We start from the raw sequence: 17,684 nt of genomic DNA, 5'->3' as shown, positions 1-17,684 counted from the left end.
ATACTGAATTCAAAACAACTTAACTGTCTTACAACCCAATGAAATAAAAACAGAGTTTGACAAATGTGATAACACTTTTGGAAATTCAAATAACAATACTTTAAATTAACAGAGCTTCTAAGGGTAGGGTATCCATGGCTCGACAAACTCCCCTTCCTCAGCTGGGAGGTCCTCACCTTGATACTGATCATCTTGGAGATGATTCTGCTCTTCGGTCTCTTGATTACCTGACATAAAACGCCAGCCCAACGGCACCATAATGAGTTTTGAAACTCAGTAGATAATCCCAACCCTACTAACCCCTTATTCTACAGTTAGCAGTTCGATGATATAAAAATTGACAACATACAGAAGGTACAGATTAATAGCACATCATTCTTTTTCTTTACTATCCATCAACTTACATGATATCTAAGGATTCTCTCCACGAGATCCTTTTCCTCCCACATCTACTAACTACAACCGTCTCATGGGTCCACCCTTCCTCTTGCTTATCCTGTACCAGGATCCTAGGTGAGTTCACCTAAATTATATATCTAGCATGTTCTCACTTAAGACCATAACAGGAGGATCGAGTCATCCCATGACGCATCGTACATTAGGGTCGGACATCACCTACCACTAACTATAACCGTCTCATGGGACCTATTTCCTCTTGAACAAAAGAAGTAAATTTTCCCATGACGCATTATACATTAGCGTCACAACATCTCTCAATACAGGGCCCCATTGGTTACCCTTGCCATAGCCATGTCTCAAATCGAAATCCACAATCTCACACCTTAACACTTTATCAGTTTCCATTTACTTAACACCGTCTACGTGAGTTACTACTCGTAACCACCCAGTGAACCTAAGTCCGACTAGCATGTCCAATCATATATCACCAACAACAACTGAATCCAACATGATACATTTCAATAAAAACACAAGCAAAGCAATTTATAAGTGCAAAATAATTAAACATGTAGATGTTAGGATTGGGCCGATGCCAAGAAAAACAAAAAAAAATGTACGTGACAATACCTAATTCGTTAAAAGGGTTAACTTGATTTACTTAAGTGACTTTAGTATGTTATACTTTTTGATCTTCAAACTTCAGAAAAAAAAATGTGTACCTTGTTAGCTTTCTAGTGCTTAACTCACTAATATATTGTTTCACTTTAAAAAGAATCTATTAATTATTACTACTCCTATTTATTTAAAAATAATAATAATAATTAGTTTTTTTTGTTTTGTCAAGAGTATTCTGCTTCTTCCCCCTATCTCTCAGCTTTATTAGGTTAGTAGTAGTCTCATTAAGTATAAACGATTTTAGTTTAACTTGAATACAATCATTATCTTTTCTTTTCTTTTCTTTTCTTTTCTTTTTAGGACTTAGCTACTACATATGTTATTGCTAACATTCAAATAAAATCTATACATTCCAAAATAAAATAATCCTACCATGTATTTATCTTATATAACATTCAAAGTTAATACAAGCAGAACACGACAATGCAAACAGTAAAGTGAAACAGAAATTAACATTTGAAGTAATGAATCCTTCTATGGTTAAAATCACATGACTAGATAATACAAGGACTAAACTGTAATAACATCATTTAAGCACCCAAAGGTTTTGGACAGCCTCGTCCGTTTTTCCGAGAAACAGAGCATGAGTTGGTTTAATGGGTTTTGATGCAAAGGCTCCATTTTTAAGGTTATAACTCATCAAATACACAATGATAGGACTTAATATACTTAGGAGAAAGTAGAGAAGCGATTATCCTACCTCGGATTCGGCCGAAAAAGCGATTAATGGATTCGGTCAATTTTTAGCGATTTGAGAAGATGACGGAATCGGAGGACTTCGGGACTGCCTCGGAATGAATGGAAGATAGGCTGTGGATGCTTGGTGATGTAGTGGTTGTTTGAAAACTTGAATTTGATGTGTGGAGTAGTGTTATGTAAAAAAAAAACGTTTTTCTCTCTCTCTCTCTTAAAACTCCATGAATGAGAACTCAAGTTCTCTCCCTTTCTCTCTTTTTCTTTCTCTGGACTGAGTAGGAAAATGGAAATGAGTAACTTTTTTTTTTACTTTGATTTTCGGAATATATGGGTGTGTATAATGGAAGGGAATGAGATAGTGGGGGGTGGGGAGTTGTAGACTTGTAGTGGGTTCATGGCATAGAGGGAGAAGTGGGGAGTTTAAAATTTGCACATGGGGTGATGGGTAGCAATATACTCGGCTGGGATGGGGGAAAAGAGTAGTTGGTTAGGAGTTTTTTTTTTTTTTCCTTTAGAAAGGTAAATAGAATTATGAATGCATGTACAATAAGTGTAAATTATCATGTACTAACATAATCATAAGTTTTAACTAATTAATTTAATTAATCATTGAATGTGAATTTAACATTTCAATTTTTTTTATACTACTTATTTATTTATTTAAATTAGGATTGTTACAAGTTGCGATTAAAAGTTTATACTTTTTTTATTCCTTTCGCTAAGAGGAATCAATAAGTCACAAAAAAATTGACGCAAAACTAATAAATGCAAAAAATTATTTGAATAGAGAAAAAAAAAAGTTACTCCCGACTTTTTAATCCAATTGTGCTCTTATTCTGCATACGCAATTACTACTCGAATGAAATAAACATACACACATTTTTATATAAATCGAGTGAATTATTCTTTTCCGGTGAATGGAATGAGCAGCATGCGAAATTGGTAAAATAAGGATAAAAATTGGTTGCGCTGTGGCAAAATTGGGTGCGGCGGTTTTGGGCACTTTTTACGATGGGGCATTGGGTGGTGATAAGGTGATGGAAGAGGTTTATGGAGGTTTACAATTTATGCTGGGTTAGAGGTTTTGAGGGCTCATTGTCTATATTGAACAAGAAAAATGGATAGAATTGCTCAATACAACAAGTTCATATTCCAGAATTTCTTATTGAAGACATTTTAGATTTTTTTAAATAACTAAGGTGTTCGGGCTAACTTAAGTGCACCTCGAATAATTCTGGGAGCCGAATCCTACCGCCCATTTGCAGGGAGCCCAACTAAAGGTAGAAATGGGTGGTCCGAAAATAGTTGATTGCACTCGAGAGATTTCAAACTTGAGACTCTAGAAAGGAGCAAACTCCTAAGTCTCAAATCTTGACCACCAGGCTAACTCCTTGGGGTTTAAAACATTTTAGTTTTGTGTTCAATTTTTTTAGATTATTAGTTTATATCAAGCAAAGAAATAAAAAAATTTAAAAATAGGAACTAAAATTGAAAGAATTAGAATAACAAAACATAATACTACAAAAAAATATTTTTCTTTGTTTATGTCCTTAGTCAACTTTTAAAAGTCTGTTAAAAAAAACTTTTAAAAGGTTTTGATCATAATTTTTTACATTTTATGTTTCTCTTGTTGAAATGAATAAAAAATCCATCAAAAATTGACGCAAAACTACTAAGGCAAAAAAATATTTGAACAAAGACCAAAAAAATCCAAAAGAATTATTATGGCAAACCACACCTTAGTTTATTTTACAAAGTAACTAAAGAATTTGTTATTTTTCTTTTTTGAGCTTATTAATATAGTCATTATTATAAATATTTTCAATTAAATATTTGCATTTGAAATAGAATAATTGATAGATTCATATGCTTTCTATCTAATATCCAAAATAAGTCGGCTTCATTGCGGCAAAATTAGAATTTGAATTGTAATATGGGTGGAAGAACACATGAGTTTAGAAGATTTAGAGGTCAAAGGGCATTTTTGGCAGTTCAAGGCACATATTATGACATCATCAGCAAATTTTGTTAGCATATGTAACGGCTGGTAACAGAAGGGGGACTTTTGGTAATGTCAGCAAAAGTAAGGGAGGTTACTGAGATTTCAAAAACCTCAGGGGAGGTTTCTGTTTGTGTCAGAAACCTCAGGGGAGGTCAGTGAAATTTACCCAAAAAGAAACCATCTAGTTGTAATTAGTATGGGTTAGGCTGTGTTTGGCTCTTGAATTTTAGGATAAAAATACAAAAAGAAATAGGAAAAGATAGATATGTTTCTATTTTTTTTCTTTTATCAAGTTTGGTTAGGAAAATGAGAAGTAAACGAATAGGTGTTCATCAAGAAAACATTTGCTTGGATGATACCCATAGTGTACGTTGTAAAGAAAGGCAAAATTGCTATTAAATCATGTAGTCTAAAGATACAACTAATGACATCACTAAAGATTGTGTTCTTAGATATGAGTCCTTATCCTTAGTGAGGGAAATAATTAAGCAAACACATCCAGAACTTTTACCTTGTTTTCTTTCAGATAATCGAATGTTCAGATTAGTTTACGTGCATCTCAACTAATCAGGTGACCTTACAAAACTCTACTATCAATAAGTAGAACCGTCCCTCCACAATAGTCAATAATGATAACATACGAATGTTACTTGCAGGGCATTGTTATTCTCGAAATCTCTCTCCTTATTTTGTTTTCTTTAGTTTAGTTATGATATTTTCCCTGTTGATAGGCATGTTGTTTAGTTCGTTTATCAAGTCAAAATTCACTTCTAATACTAGTACATTTGTGGAGTGCTGATGCCCTAGGAACCCAATTGGCGGAACGAACAAAGGTATTCCAAGTCCGTGGCGACTGTCCTCCTGAGGGAGGGAGGAGTCACGAATCCAAGAAGGATCAAGACATGTGCTACCGAAATGATTGCTATTAGTTCCATCAGCCAGTCCGGAATCGTTCACAAGAATCTTGCTAAAAATATTGGCTCCTAACCATGGTTAAAAGAGTGATAACCAGCCCCAAGGTCCATTTGCCTAAAAGCACAAAATGGAGGAAGAGGCAAGTGAAAAAATTCTACTTCAGATCAGAACATGCAAATACTCCTTTTTTAATTTCTGATATTCGGGGATTCTCAGACGACAAAGTACTCATGGTCCAATTTACCACAAAAAAAAAAAAAAAAAAAAAAAGTAGTCATGGTACGTCAATGTTTTCTGTCTTAGAATGAGATTCAAGTCGGTAAGGGAAATCAAACGTCTTCCAAGTAGGAACTTACGAGTGATTCATTCCCATCGCTGAACTGGCCGGCCAGGGGAAACCTAAACCTGGCTGGCTGGTAGAATCTTCTACTACCAGGTAAGACATTAAATCTAGACTAGACTCTATATATGAGAGAGCTCACATTCAACAAACTCATCATCAAGATTTCTAAACACGTGTAGTAGTATCAAAATTCAAAAAAAGATAAGAAAATGATTCTATACATACACAATTAAAGCCAAAAGAAAGTGGGCTATATATAGAATTAATTAAACTTCAGAATTTGAACAATTCATTCCTCAGCAAGTGAATCTAGCTAGCACACAAGTAATTAGTCATTTCCACCCCCAAAGGCATTGCAATTCCTTCAACTGATCGAGTACAAAAGAAAGACCATCAAAATCACAAGAAATGGTCAAGAGTACTGACATTCAATTTGAGAGTAGAAATATATTCGTAATGGAAATTGTAATACAACAATTTGAATATATTCATACGATGATTTACAAAAAAAAAAAAAAATACAAATAATAACAAATGAAAGCCTAATCAAAAGAGTCTAATCCCCTCCCCCTCACCCAAACTCATGATACTGCTATTTTCGATCTAGTAACTGCGACTCGGAATAGAGACTCAGAAAATTATTCCACACACATTCCACCCCGGTTAAATAAAAAATAAAAAAAGTGAAAGAATCTGCAAACAGAGAGAGAGAGAGAGAGAGAGAGAGAGAGAGAGAGAGAGAGAGAGAGAGAGAGAGAGAGAATTAGAAGAGAAGACCAAATGCGAGGGCGGCAAGAGAGGCAAAAGCCGCGGGTAGAAAGACAGTGGCATCGGACACAGGACTAGGGGCAGGGGCCTCTGCTGCGGCTACATTCCCGACGGCCGACACGGCCATCAACAGCATCACCACCGCAACAAAGAGCTTCATCCTCAATGCCTCCATTTATCCTTTTGGTAATTAATCAGTTGTTGAGAAGCTAGCTAGCTAGCTAATTTGCAATTGTAGATGAAGAGTGTGATGTCAGAGGGAGGCAGAGAGGAAGACAAGTACTGATGAGTGAGCTTCATTAGTACAAGGTAAGTATGGCAGTTATATAGCAATGGGGTAAGTGCATGTTCAGGGGCAGGCGGGCAGGCAGGCTGCCCGAAGCGACCGTTAATCCCAACCCCCACATGGACGGACGGACGGACCCCCTTTTTTTAGCTTTTAGCTTTAGCTTTTTTTAAGGGCATTGGACTGTCAATTAATTTACAGCTAGGGTACTACTGTCCTACTCCTACTACTGGTGGACTGGAGTAGTAAATATTAATATTAATTAGGTGCCATATGATATGATATGATACAGCTGTCTGCCATTGCCAACAGCATTCTGTCCTAGCTTGTGTGGACAGGACTCCATTCCCTGATCTCCACTCTCTCAGTTTGCAAATGCATGGAGTACTCAAGTATCTAGGCAATTTTGCCCCCCACATATTTGGACCTTCTGAGATCCTGCACCAAGTATCCTAGGGGGTATGTTTGACTTTTCGGTTCCAATACAACAACATTAGTACTGAAATTTCCTCGTTGGAAGATATTTTCAATGGGTGCATGACTTGTAATTCACTCCTGTTCTCGATCGTATAATACTAACAACTTTTTGAGTTATTTATGAGGCCAGGCCAGGCCAGGCCAAGCCAATCCAAAGGGTAATTAAGGTGATGAGCTGTACATGTTCATGGGATGGGATAACTTTTTTGCTGGAAATGGTGGTGGTTGGTTGTCTCAATGGGGTTCAATTATTGCTGTGACTCTGTGAGAGTGAGCTGACAGGCATGCCCCTGGAGTGGATAGAGCAGAGCCCAGCTGATTTCATCAATTACTACTACTTCTTTTCCTTTTTCCAACTAACAAAAGTTCTAAAAGATCCATTCAAGCCCCATCCATCCCAATACTCTATTCACTTAGCCAAAAAATAAATTATAAAAAATAAAAATCCCAATACTCTATTCATGCATTAGCCTTTTTTCTTATCTATATATTCATGCATTACAGAGGAAAACGTTCATATGCATTGCATACCCATAAGGCTTAGCATATGATTATGAATCATGATTTACAGGTACTTACAATCAGTCATGTTAAATGATGTACATTGTTGCCCCATCAACAAGTTTTTGCTTATGCAACAGTACTCCACTTGATTCCATTAGCTCTTATTTAATCGGTGGATCACAATTGTGGGTACACAATCAGGATAAATAGTACTATCAGATTATTATTTCTTATACTATGGGTCTCTGAACTAAAATCGTGCTCCTCGACTACTTTCAGAAATTCAAAGTTAACAATCAGGTAAACTTCTTGATTCCAAGAGGTTTTTGTTAGCAATAGGAGATAAACTTGTAAGCTCGGAAGTAAGCTCCTAGTTATTACTCCATAATGCTACCACAAGACAAGACCTACTTGAGAGTTAACCTATTGTGCCTTTGATTAATTTGCACTTATCAAGAAAGTCACGTCCTTTTATCAATTCTCTCTGCCAAATTTGCTTTTGCTCAGCTGGACTTGTGCTTTAATTACCTTTTAACGGTCAACAAACAGTTTGGCCATGACAAGAAAGAAAGAAAAGGAGCAGCAAAGCCTGAAGAATCTGTTAGAGCATCTGCATGTGTCTCGCTTCTTCTCACTTGAAGCTAAAGTAACGAGCTAACGATGAAAAAAGACCTCACATCAGCCTCGTTAGTGGTGGGGACCACTTGCCAAAATTTTTGTTTTGCTACAGTTCCTCGTTCTATTTTCCGAGCAACTGTTCACTTTTCATTCTGCTGTTCATGGCTACACGGCTACAACAGTGACTCTTCTTGACATTTTTTTTTATATTTTATTTAGTTCTATGTCTCTCTAAGGAATCTCTTATGAAAGCCTTAGGAACAAGTATTAATTATAACCCTTTAAATTGTTTATATCTTGTTGGGCTTTAGGAACAAATATTAATTAATTATCTATCTTGTTGGATGGGTGGAACACTTAATTTTTTTAGACTGTTTATATAATAAAAAATACTAGATAACAAGTGAACATTTGCTCTGAATGAGATAGTTTGGTATTTTTTTTGGAATAAAGAAATAATATTTTTAATGAAATAGTGTTAATATAGAGAGTCTGATACAGTAGAAATTTTAAAAGTAAATAACTAAAGTAATAAAGTAATTTTTTAAGGTATAAATTGGTCCAAAATGTAGAGAGCATGGATGCTCTTAAATTCAAACACTAGCCATGGAGGAGTACTACTGTTTTTTGCCAATTTCCTGAATTAATAATGATGACTTTAGAAATGGCTTTCTAGAAAACTTTGGGAAATTTATAGAAATGGTCCTCCTAGTTTCATTCGAGTCTCATTTTCATCCTTCAAGTATCAATTAAAACTTTTTTGGACCTTCAAGTTTGGTTTTCGTACCAAGTTGATCCAATTGATAACGTCTATCAGCCAAATTGGATGGAAAAAATTAGATTGAGAGAAGATGTCATCAATTGGACCAACTTGGTACGAACTGCAACATGCAAACTGCCATCAATTAGATTTTTTCCGTCCAGTTTGGCTGATAAAAGTTATCAATTGGACCAATTTAGTACAAAAACCAAACTTGAAGGCTAAAAGAGTTATAATTGATACTTAGAGGACGAAAATAAGACTCGAATGAAACTAGAGAGACCATTTCTATAAATTTCCCCAAAACCTTCGATGAGGTGGGCCGCCCTCTCATCTACGGAACCTGAGATTATGACGAGGAGGAATTCTGGTTGATATTTGTAAGCTTCCATGTCTTCCATCCACTATATGTGGGAATAGGAGTACTGCATGTGGTGTATATATATATACTAGTGCATATATGTGCCTGAAAGTACGACGCAATGCATGCCCGTGTCTGAAGGGATGGCGCAACACTTTCTAAACACAATCTAAATGAAGTATCAAACACCGGTTGTTTTTTTATCAAAAAAAAAAAAAATCACTTTTTCAATTTCTTTTCGATACAATGGTTGTTTTTAACTCCATCTCATATGGACTGAATTCCGTGTATATGTATGTCCCACTCTATATGAGAGGACATTAACCGTTCAATGAAAATGTACCCATATGATAGAAGCCAAGGTAGAAACTTGAAAACCTTTGATTTGGTTTCTCTCTTTGTAACGTTCAAAATTTAAAAATAACTTAGAAAATGTGGAAGGTTAATCTTTTTCTTTTTCTTTTTTGAGGGGGGGGAGGTGAGGATAGATATCTCAATTTTGAACGTAAAATCTAATTAATAGCAATTGTGCAATTACCACTGTTTGAGAGAGAGAGAGAGAGAGAGAGAGGGAAAGCGTAGGATTCATGGGGCAAATTAATAGTTACTCCTTCCGTCCCTTTTTTAATGTCCAGTATTTCATTTTGGATTGTTCCTTAATAAATATCCATTTTGTAAAGTTAGTGGGTAAAAGTGAGTACATTTTCCATTTTGCCCCTAAAAGTAGAATCTATTTTGAAAAGTTAGTGAGTAAAAGTATAATGATGATGTTTTCATAGAGAGTAAATAGGGAAAGTGGAGGTAAAAGTTGATGTGAAAGGTATAATGATGATGTTTTTTTAATAAGTTGAAATTACGAAGCGGAACACTTAAAAAGGGACGGAGGGAGTATAATTTATGTAGAACATAAGATTCAAAAACCGTTCTCCTTTATTTTTTAGATATACGTCTTTGTGTTCCCCTCGATCAGCATTATATTAATGGTTACATATAGGGAGCTACATTGCTCCTGCTGACCTCAAACACAAATTTCACTTTCACCACGCTTTTTTACGGAATTTTCCATCTCCAAATGGAATATTGCATGAACGTGAAAATAAACAAGAAGAAAATAAGTATACTACCACAAACAAGTGTCACGTACTGTGATTGTGTGTGTATTTGTGAACTTGATTGTGGTGCTAGAAGAATGATTGTTTTCACAAATACTACAACATTTGATTGGCATGGTTACTTACTTACATAAGGGATGGAATGGAATTACAGATGATCTCATGGAATTGCATTACCAAATTTACTCACTCCCATAATTTATAGTAGGAGAGGCCACACACACACACACATATATACTATTTATTATATTACTGGGAGTGTTTTTTTTTTTTTTTTGATCCGCCTGGGAGTGTTTATTTGTTGGTAAGTTTTTCTTTCTTATTTGAGGAATTCATCTCTATGGGTTGGGTTGGGTTCGGCCACCTAACTCACTCCACATTGTTGAGGGAGGCCCAATGAAACCCAAACCAAATAGTTAGCCCATTTAGAGCCCAGTGACTCTTAATCAAAGGAAAAGTAAAGGATCCAAAGCCCAAACTTTATTACTCTTAAACAATATAATTGGTTGTTGGCATCGTGAAGAAGTTATCCAAAGCCCAGCAAAGGAGTTTGCCTTCTTGTTGAAATGGATCCAGCCAGCGAAACAGCCCAACAGATGACGACGACGACGACGTCCATTTGCAATCCGACGGTTAGGATCATCTTCGCTTCACTTATCAGGTCAGGAGAAGGAGAAGAGAACACAACACGCATTCCATTCCACCACGACACACATATAAATGCAGTCAGTGACTCAGTGTAGGAGGAAGAAGAAGAAGAAGATGGCCTCCTAGGTGTATAAGAAGAAAACAATTACCACCCCCCTCCCCCCCACCAGAAGATAGTCTTTCTATAGAGAGAACTTGGTCGAATTGTGATTAATCTGGTTATTTCTTTGATTCCAAGGAAACAACAACCAACAATGGTTGTTTTTCTTCGTCGGAGAAAATCGCATCTTTCTTTCTGGCTTCTCTGACATGGAAAAATTCATTTTCTGTAAGCTATCTTCTCCTGCTATTTTTCTGCTTTACATCTTCTTCATCTTCCTTGAGACCCACAATATTCCCCCAATTTTCGGCTTTCTAATCCCCCATCTGTGGATTTTCAGTGATTTTCTAGCAAGATTTGCTCTGGGTTTCTTTCAACCGCCGTAGATCTCAAGGTTACCCCTTCTTCATCTTGATTACTTTCAACTGGAATTTTCCCTTTATATATCCGTTGTTGACGAATGAACCACTAACGGGTGTTCAGAAAATTTCACATTTTTTTTTTCCTCTGTTCTGGCAGATATGGAGAAAGAAGAGAAGAATCAGAATCAGAACGTGTGTAGCAAGCCACCAGAACTAATGAAGTGGAGTGAATTGAAGAGAAGCAGGTGTCCTAGGAGTAGGAGAGTCGGAGACCACGGAAATTCCTACCAGTCCTATCTCGACAGAGTTCGCCGGAAAATCACCACCACTCCCTCCTCCTCCGACAAAGAGATCTCTCTTCTTCAACCCACTCGCCTCTCCAGGTATCACCACATCCCCCACAAGGCAGATGAAAGAAAAAAGAAATCAATTTTTTATTTATTTATGAGAGTTCATCGTTTGTATTGAATGATTGGGTATAAGAAAAGAAAGAACTAGAGTTTCGCACAAAATCACTTCTTTTTGATAAGTGATTTGGTGAGGAATGTTCCAAAAATGACATTTTCCGATTGATTCCTTCCTCTTTCTCACGAAATCTTATCCAAAAGAAGTGATTTTGTGAGAAATTCTAGTTGACACCCTTCCTCTTTCTAACCAAATCTTACGAAAAAGGTGATTAGATTGACACCATGCTCATCCTCCAAAGATACTGTAAAAGTATTTTCTGAATGAGCATGGCTAGATTTGCGTTACTCTTGAATAACAGGCCTGGGTCTGTTTGGTTGTAGGAATTCTGAGGGGGTTGCTCTGCTGCAATCGGAGAATCGGAAAACTGGATCTGTGTCACCGGAGAAGGAGGAGAGAAATTACGCGAGGAGAGGGTCGGCGGCGGGGTGGTTGGATGAGAATAGTATTGACAAAGCTGGTGGTTCAACGGATGGAGGAGGAGAAATACAAAGAGAAAGAGGAATTGAAGAAAATAGAAGTAGGAGGAGGGTTGTTTGGCCAAAGCTGTATATTACTCTGTCAAGCAAGGAGAAAGAGGAGGATTTTATGGCCATGAAAGGTTGTAAACCCCCTCACAGACCTAAGAAGAGGGCCAAAATCATCCAAAGAACCTTACTCGTGAGTCTCCTTTTACTACTGGAGTACTATTTTTTAACAGTGTAGGGAAAATTAGGAATTCATTTTTTTCGAATTGGGGGGTTTTATACCCAAAATTTCCTCTTTCCATCTCTTTCCTAATTTTGGGTAGAAATACTAATTCGGTAATTTTTTGGGGGGTGTTGATTCTCCTTCCATATGTGGTGGAGCAGCTGGTAAGTCCAGGGGCATGGTTAACTGACATGTGCCAAGAGAGATATGAAGTCAGGGAGAAAAAGAGTTCTAAGAAGGTATTTTTTTTAATGGATTTTGCTTTTGATCTGAATTTTCTCCGTCCATTCCTATCCTAATTATCCTGAAGGAAAAATTGAGGGGACCATAAAAAAATTGAGGGGAACTTTTATGGTCACTCATCTAATGAAGGAGACTAAAAATGATCTTAATTTCAGTTGTTGTTAAGTAGTAGTATGTGTGTGTGTTTGTGTCTGTCTGTTACAGAGACCGATGGGATTGAAGGCCATGGGAAGCATGGAAAGCGATTCAGAATGAAGAGGAGGAGCCTAGGAGGTGATTTCTACTTCAGAAACGGAGAGATTTGCTTCCTTTGGATTCTTATTACTCCATTGTTTCTGGAATTTTTTATTTTTATTTTTTGGTCTCTGTTTCTTGTTTTATGGTTACTATTTGTCAATCTAGGAATAGTTTGGGGTTAGGAGAGACCAGCCTCCACTGTTCTTGTATAGTAGGAGTAGCGTACTAGTATTGACTTTTTAGGCAAAGAAATTAATTTTTAAATATTAATTTTGACATTATCTTGTTTGTTCCATGTGGTGCTACCAGAACAAATTTCTTCCTTTTTCTCTCTTTTTTTTTTGGTATCGGAAAGGGGGAGTGCCTAATTATATTATAACTCGGACAAAAAGTTGATCAACGAAGCACGTCGATGCACAAAACTCCCAAGAGGGAGAGAAAATGCCTCCCCGCAGGAGGGAAAAATGCCTCTGGAGGATCACAAACCACCCCAGGGGCGGAATCATTAAAAGCAACAGCTAAAAGAGAACCAATCTCCACTTTAACACTTTTCTGTATCCATGCCGAGGGGTGCCTTAGTTCCCACCTTTGCTTAACAAGATAAACCTCTCTAGCGGTCCGCCTAGCGTGCATGAAGGCGATAAATGTCGTCCTAGTGAGGACTTCTGGCATATGTGAAACCAGATTGGTAATTGTGTTAACAACTTGAGAGAAGTGAGAACGACAAGGCCCAACTCTTCATCCACTTTCGAGGGATCCAAAGGATCTTTGCCTGAGTACAATATCTTGTTTCGTTGCTCTTTCTCATAAGGTTGGCTTTGCAGTCATCGCAGGATTCATAGTGGTGCTATTTTAGTATGCGTAGGAAACAGTCAAAATGGACTTTCAGAAAAAGAAAACAGTAGAGAAATCAATTTCAACCTCATTTCATTTGTTCAAGTCCTCTCAAACCAATATTTGGAGAGTTATGGATGCATTTGTCTACATCAACATATAGTATTCTCGATCCAACTTCCGAAAAGAAAATTGCAGTCAAGTCAATTGCTACATAGAACATAATAAAGGAGTTATTGGTAACGCAGGCAACGCTTTAATCATAAATAAAAACTGGCCATGGTGAGATTATATCTATCCAATTTATACATAAACCATAAGGTGCTATACGCATATCAATATTACAACTGCCAAAGATGTAAAAGACCACCAAAAAAAAAAAAAAACAAATAAACAAAATAGGTGGTGAACCACGAAGTACTACCAGTGATCTCACCACAGCTTTGAATTAACATGGTTCTCACTATTTCTGCACTGAACTATTATTTTGCCAAGAAACGGTTTATAATCCAAAGAAATAAAATAAGCAAAAAAAAAAAAAAAAAACACTCTTCAATCCATTTGAGCTAGTAGCTCGTACATGCATGGCTACATGTTGTTATCCTGCACAAGAACCGTAGGGTCCCTCCTCTTCAGGAACCGTGGCATACATGAACTGTTCAACTCTGAGTTCTCTGCAAGCACGTAGAGACAAAACAAGCACAATCCTGCTTCAACAAGAACAAATAGGTTAGAGTCACAGGGGTATATATATAGTTTAGAAGAAGATAACAACAAAAGATGAAGAAATGGAGAGATAAATCTGAATTGAGTGTCATCAGGGTCAACAAATTACTTTCTATCCTAGTTAGTAACTCCGGCATGAAAGATCAGAGGAATGGAAAATAATAACTCCATTTGCGCAACGTCAATCCACGTCCTATTTTGTTCTGAATAACACCATATTCTTTCCCCGGTCAACAGTTAGGACATCAACCTTTTTGCCTAATTACAGCACTTAAGCTAAACATGGGCGCAGGTACAACAATAGGCCGATGTTGCTCTATCAACTTGAACCTGAGACCTCTCCTATGGGCATCCCAAGGCCTCAACGACCGCTTGGGATGGAGCCCTTGGTCTACTCATGTATGCTTGTGACTCTAAAACAAGTATTTCACGCAAGTATTGGTCAAAGTGGTTACAGAATCACTGGCTAGATGGAAATAATTGGAAATAGCACAACAGCTTCCACAAGTGCACACCTAATACACATGCACCCTTATGGGGCTATTTACATCAGTTATCTTACTCCAGAACTTGAAAATTAAGCTTGAAGCAGGGAGTTCATTAGTGACAAGAAAGCAGCCAACTCATCTTATTGAAAGTTCAACTGCTATGCATACTTTGAAATTGTCAAATGTCAATACAAAAGAAAAAAATATTTAAGTAATTACCAACACTAGGGAGTGGCAGTTCCTCTGTCCCTCCGCAGGTGCTACCAGGGCTCCTTCTACCATCTTGGTAGGCTGGTCCAAACCAACACCAGGGCGATTCAAATTAAATACAGATTGTGCTATGAGCAACAATGGGAAAAGTGCAGCTGGAGGTATTATTCGAAACAGTGATGGGCAGCGGATCAAAGGATTCAACAGGAACATTGGAAAAACCTATATTCTTGCAGCAGAGCTTTGAGGAATTAGGGATGGTCTTTATATGGCTTTGGAGAGTAACATACAAAGCCTGGACGTGGAAACCGATGCAATTACAGGAAAAGGGAAATGTGCAACATCCTCTTTATCGATTAATTTCTGATTCCAGGTCTCTAATGAGGGGGTTTATGTCAATAACTCTAAAGCATGTGTTCCAGGAAGCTAATGGATGCACGGATGTGCTCGCAAAGTCAGCTATCGGCAATGGTTTGGGCTTGTCTATTTTTACTTGTTGTCCAACTGTTTGAAGTGTTTTATTCCACGAAGACTCAGAGGGGTTCAATACCCTAGACTTGTTAATTCTTATTTTTATGCAGCCTTATTCTACTAAAAAAAAAATCCTGTACATGCAAAGCATTCGGCCCGAGTGGGAAAAAAAAAATCAACTGATTGTGCAATGATACAATAGGCCGACAGAAAACAATCCCTGTTTACACCAAAAGTTGAAACTAACAAAATAAAAAGAAGATGCAAGTTCTTCACATACCAGTATAAGCCACTGTAACACCAGAGACCACTCTTCCCACAGCAGACAGAAAGTACAGACTCGCAACCACCTGTATAGAACAAACATAGTCATGGATGTTTGATACTCTTTCCTCACTATGAGGGCCCAAAAGAATACTGAATACCCGATAACCCTATTCAAAAGATATGACCGTTGGCACGAATGGACACAGAATTTCAACAATTAACATTCAACTCTTTCTTCTCTTAGATATTAACAATCAAATCTCGGGCAATGAGAGTCAAGCTTAGAGTATAAGGATATGTCCTGAAAATTTAAATTTTCTTTGCACTAAATAGTACATACAACTGCACCCAACAGTTTGGAAGGTCAAGCTCTCAACCTTGTGCATATCCCTGAACCTCATTGTGCACCCAACCTGGAGGCACCACTGATGCAGAGTTCAAGAGGATATGAAAGGCAAGGAAATCGTTTACCCAATTTGTTCTTAATCACAGTTTTTACAAAGAGGCCACAAAAAATTGGGTGCTAAGTAATTCTTCGACAAATTTCTTAGGCTAGTAGTACTGCATCAATAGTCGTCAAATTCGACATTTGGTTTGATCAATTTCTGAACTAGATGAATTTCATGGCAACATAGGACAAATAAGCAATAAGAGGCGCATGGAGAAGGAAAAGATCTGGTGGTAGCAAAGGAAGCACTCAGAGTCTGACATAAAAAGAAAGCATTAAGGTGGAAGCAAAGCTTAACCCCTTCTTTAGTAAATATTCCCACTCAGCAAACACACACTCAAAAGACATGCACTATGTTGTTAATTACAAGAAATTAGTGAGGTGTTCCAAATCTGACACCGCTGATGTTGCCCACAGGGACGGAAGTACATGTAAGGGTGGGGGTGCTCGGGGCCATTATTACCCTTACATGTATGTATATTTATTGCAAAAATGTAGTTAAGGTTTTATTTAATTGGCACCCCCACAACACCCAAACCCGAAATGCACTAAATATATGCACTATTGAAGTAAGATTCCTAGACGAACTTTTAATTTTCGGCACCCCTGTTTGAAAATCCTGGTTCCTCCACTGGTTGCCCACTTGATCCATCAAACTCGCATCAAGGTTATTTTACTAGGGTTAAAATTCGGCAGAGGTCAATAGCACAAATAGAATACTATAATTCACACCACGTACAACACACATGAACATATTATTGCTGGTCATAGAGTGTTCCTAATTGAAGACTATTAGTAACTCTTTGCGGAACATAAATGATCCTGAATTTGGTGAACTAAATAAATACCTTGAGAAACAACCTCTTATCATGCCCAGTGGCTGCAACCCTTAGAACAGACTCAGCAGCACCTATAGTGTTAGCCAAGCATGCAAACATGTTATTGGCAGTATCTTGAGAGATCTGCCATTCAAGGGGATCCACGGGCACCCTGTAAGAAAAATATAAAATATATATGGCATCAAAACAACATATCCCCAATCCAAGCATCAAAAACCCTAGGGGGCTTGGCTTGGCTTGGTTGGTGAGAAATGAAGATGAAGAAGTCAAATAAAGTATGCTGGAAATCCTCCTAAGCGACGCGTTAAATAAAATAAAGAAATAGAGTAGATTAGTACTCGATTTTGATGTGGCGGAAGAGGAGGCCGAGGATGGCGAGGGAGCAGAGAAGGACGATAAAGACATCGGAGACTAGGGAGACGATGCTGGAATTCCTGTAGGCGCAATGGTAGTACACCAAACTCCCGCATATCATCACTACCAACGCCTTTCCCACTCCTCCACCACCTCGTCTTGCTTCCCGAAGAGTACTATTTTTACTACTCCGACCGGACTCCGGCTCCGTCATGCTTTGCTCTCGCTCTCTCTCTCTCTCTCTCTCTCTCTCTCTCTACGTCCGCTAGTAGTAGAATACTATTATCTTTGCCTACCCTACCCTACCCTACCGGCCCGCTCTCCTTGGCCAAACAAGAAAAGAATTCTCAATCGCGGGTTACATAGGAGTATTATTTGTTCTTTCC

At 37.6% G+C, this 17,684-nt stretch overlaps 3 protein-coding genes across 4 annotated transcripts; 1 reads left to right on the top strand and 2 right to left on the bottom strand.

Annotated features, from left to right (window-relative positions):
* Positions 1-5,452: 5,452 nt before the first annotated feature.
* LOC131318817 (arabinogalactan protein 13-like) lies at positions 5,453-6,103 on the bottom strand. The gene has a single exon (XM_058348805.1). It carries the CDS (start codon positions 5,971-5,973, stop codon positions 5,794-5,796), a length of 180 nt encoding a protein of 59 aa, XP_058204788.1. The 5' UTR covers positions 5,974-6,103; the 3' UTR covers positions 5,453-5,793.
* Positions 6,104-10,440: 4,337 nt separating this feature from the next.
* Positions 10,441-12,954, top strand: LOC131318815 (uncharacterized). The gene is made up of 6 exons (XM_058348802.1): positions 10,441-10,892; positions 11,005-11,058; positions 11,184-11,409; positions 11,815-12,151; positions 12,343-12,420; positions 12,629-12,954. Exons 3-6 carry the CDS (start codon positions 11,186-11,188, stop codon positions 12,677-12,679), a joined length of 690 nt encoding a protein of 229 aa, XP_058204785.1. The 5' UTR covers positions 10,441-10,892; positions 11,005-11,058; positions 11,184-11,185; the 3' UTR covers positions 12,680-12,954.
* A 796-nt stretch (positions 12,955-13,750) lies between these two features.
* Positions 13,751-17,659, bottom strand: LOC131318816 (reticulon-like protein B23). 2 transcript variants are annotated; one of them, XM_058348803.1, is made up of 4 exons: positions 17,283-17,659; positions 16,954-17,095; positions 15,671-15,740; positions 13,751-14,205 (listed from the first exon to the last, which is right to left on the bottom strand). In XM_058348803.1, the coding sequence occupies exons 1-4, from the start codon at positions 17,510-17,512 to the stop codon at positions 14,084-14,086; spliced, it is 564 nt and encodes a 187-aa protein (XP_058204786.1). In that variant the 5' UTR covers positions 17,513-17,659; the 3' UTR covers positions 13,751-14,083. The 2 variants fall into 2 exon arrangements, with proteins under 2 accessions (XP_058204786.1, XP_058204787.1); XM_058348804.1 differs by having other exon boundaries at positions 13,751-14,202.
* Between the last annotated feature and the right edge of the window lie 25 nt (positions 17,660-17,684).

This window comes from Rhododendron vialii, chromosome 3a (genome assembly GCF_030253575.1).
Source record: "Rhododendron vialii isolate Sample 1 chromosome 3a, ASM3025357v1".
Lineage (NCBI taxonomy): Eukaryota > Viridiplantae > Streptophyta > Magnoliopsida > Ericales > Ericaceae > Rhododendron > Rhododendron vialii.
This window is presented reverse-complemented; position numbering and strand designations above follow the sequence as displayed.

What these genes read in the sequence shown, in the direction of transcription:
- LOC131318817 (XM_058348805.1), bottom strand. Translation starts at nt 5,973, where the DNA reads ATGGAGGCATTGAGGATGAAGCTCTTTGTTGCGGTGGTGATGCTGTTG.
- LOC131318815 (XM_058348802.1), top strand. Translation starts at nt 11,186, where the DNA reads ATGGAGAAAGAAGAGAAGAATCAGAATCAGAACGTGTGTAGCAAGCCA. An exon ending in CAACCCACTCGCCTCTCCAG is followed by an intron (nt 11,410 to 11,814) that starts GTATCACCACAT and finishes GTTTGGTTGTAG; the next exon opens with GAATTCTGAGGGGGTTGCTC. An exon ending in AGAAAAAGAGTTCTAAGAAG is followed by an intron (nt 12,421 to 12,628) that starts GTATTTTTTTTA and finishes TGTCTGTTACAG; the next exon opens with AGACCGATGGGATTGAAGGC.
- LOC131318816 (XM_058348803.1), bottom strand. Translation starts at nt 17,512, where the DNA reads ATGACGGAGCCGGAGTCCGGTCGGAGTAGTAAAAATAGTACTCTTCGG. An exon ending in TTCCGCCACATCAAAATCGA is followed by an intron (nt 17,096 to 17,282) that starts GTACTAATCTAC and finishes TTTTTCTTACAG; the next exon opens with GGTGCCCGTGGATCCCCTTG. An exon ending in ATAAGAGGTTGTTTCTCAAG is followed by an intron (nt 15,741 to 16,953) that starts GTATTTATTTAG and finishes TGTTCTATACAG; the next exon opens with GTGGTTGCGAGTCTGTACTT.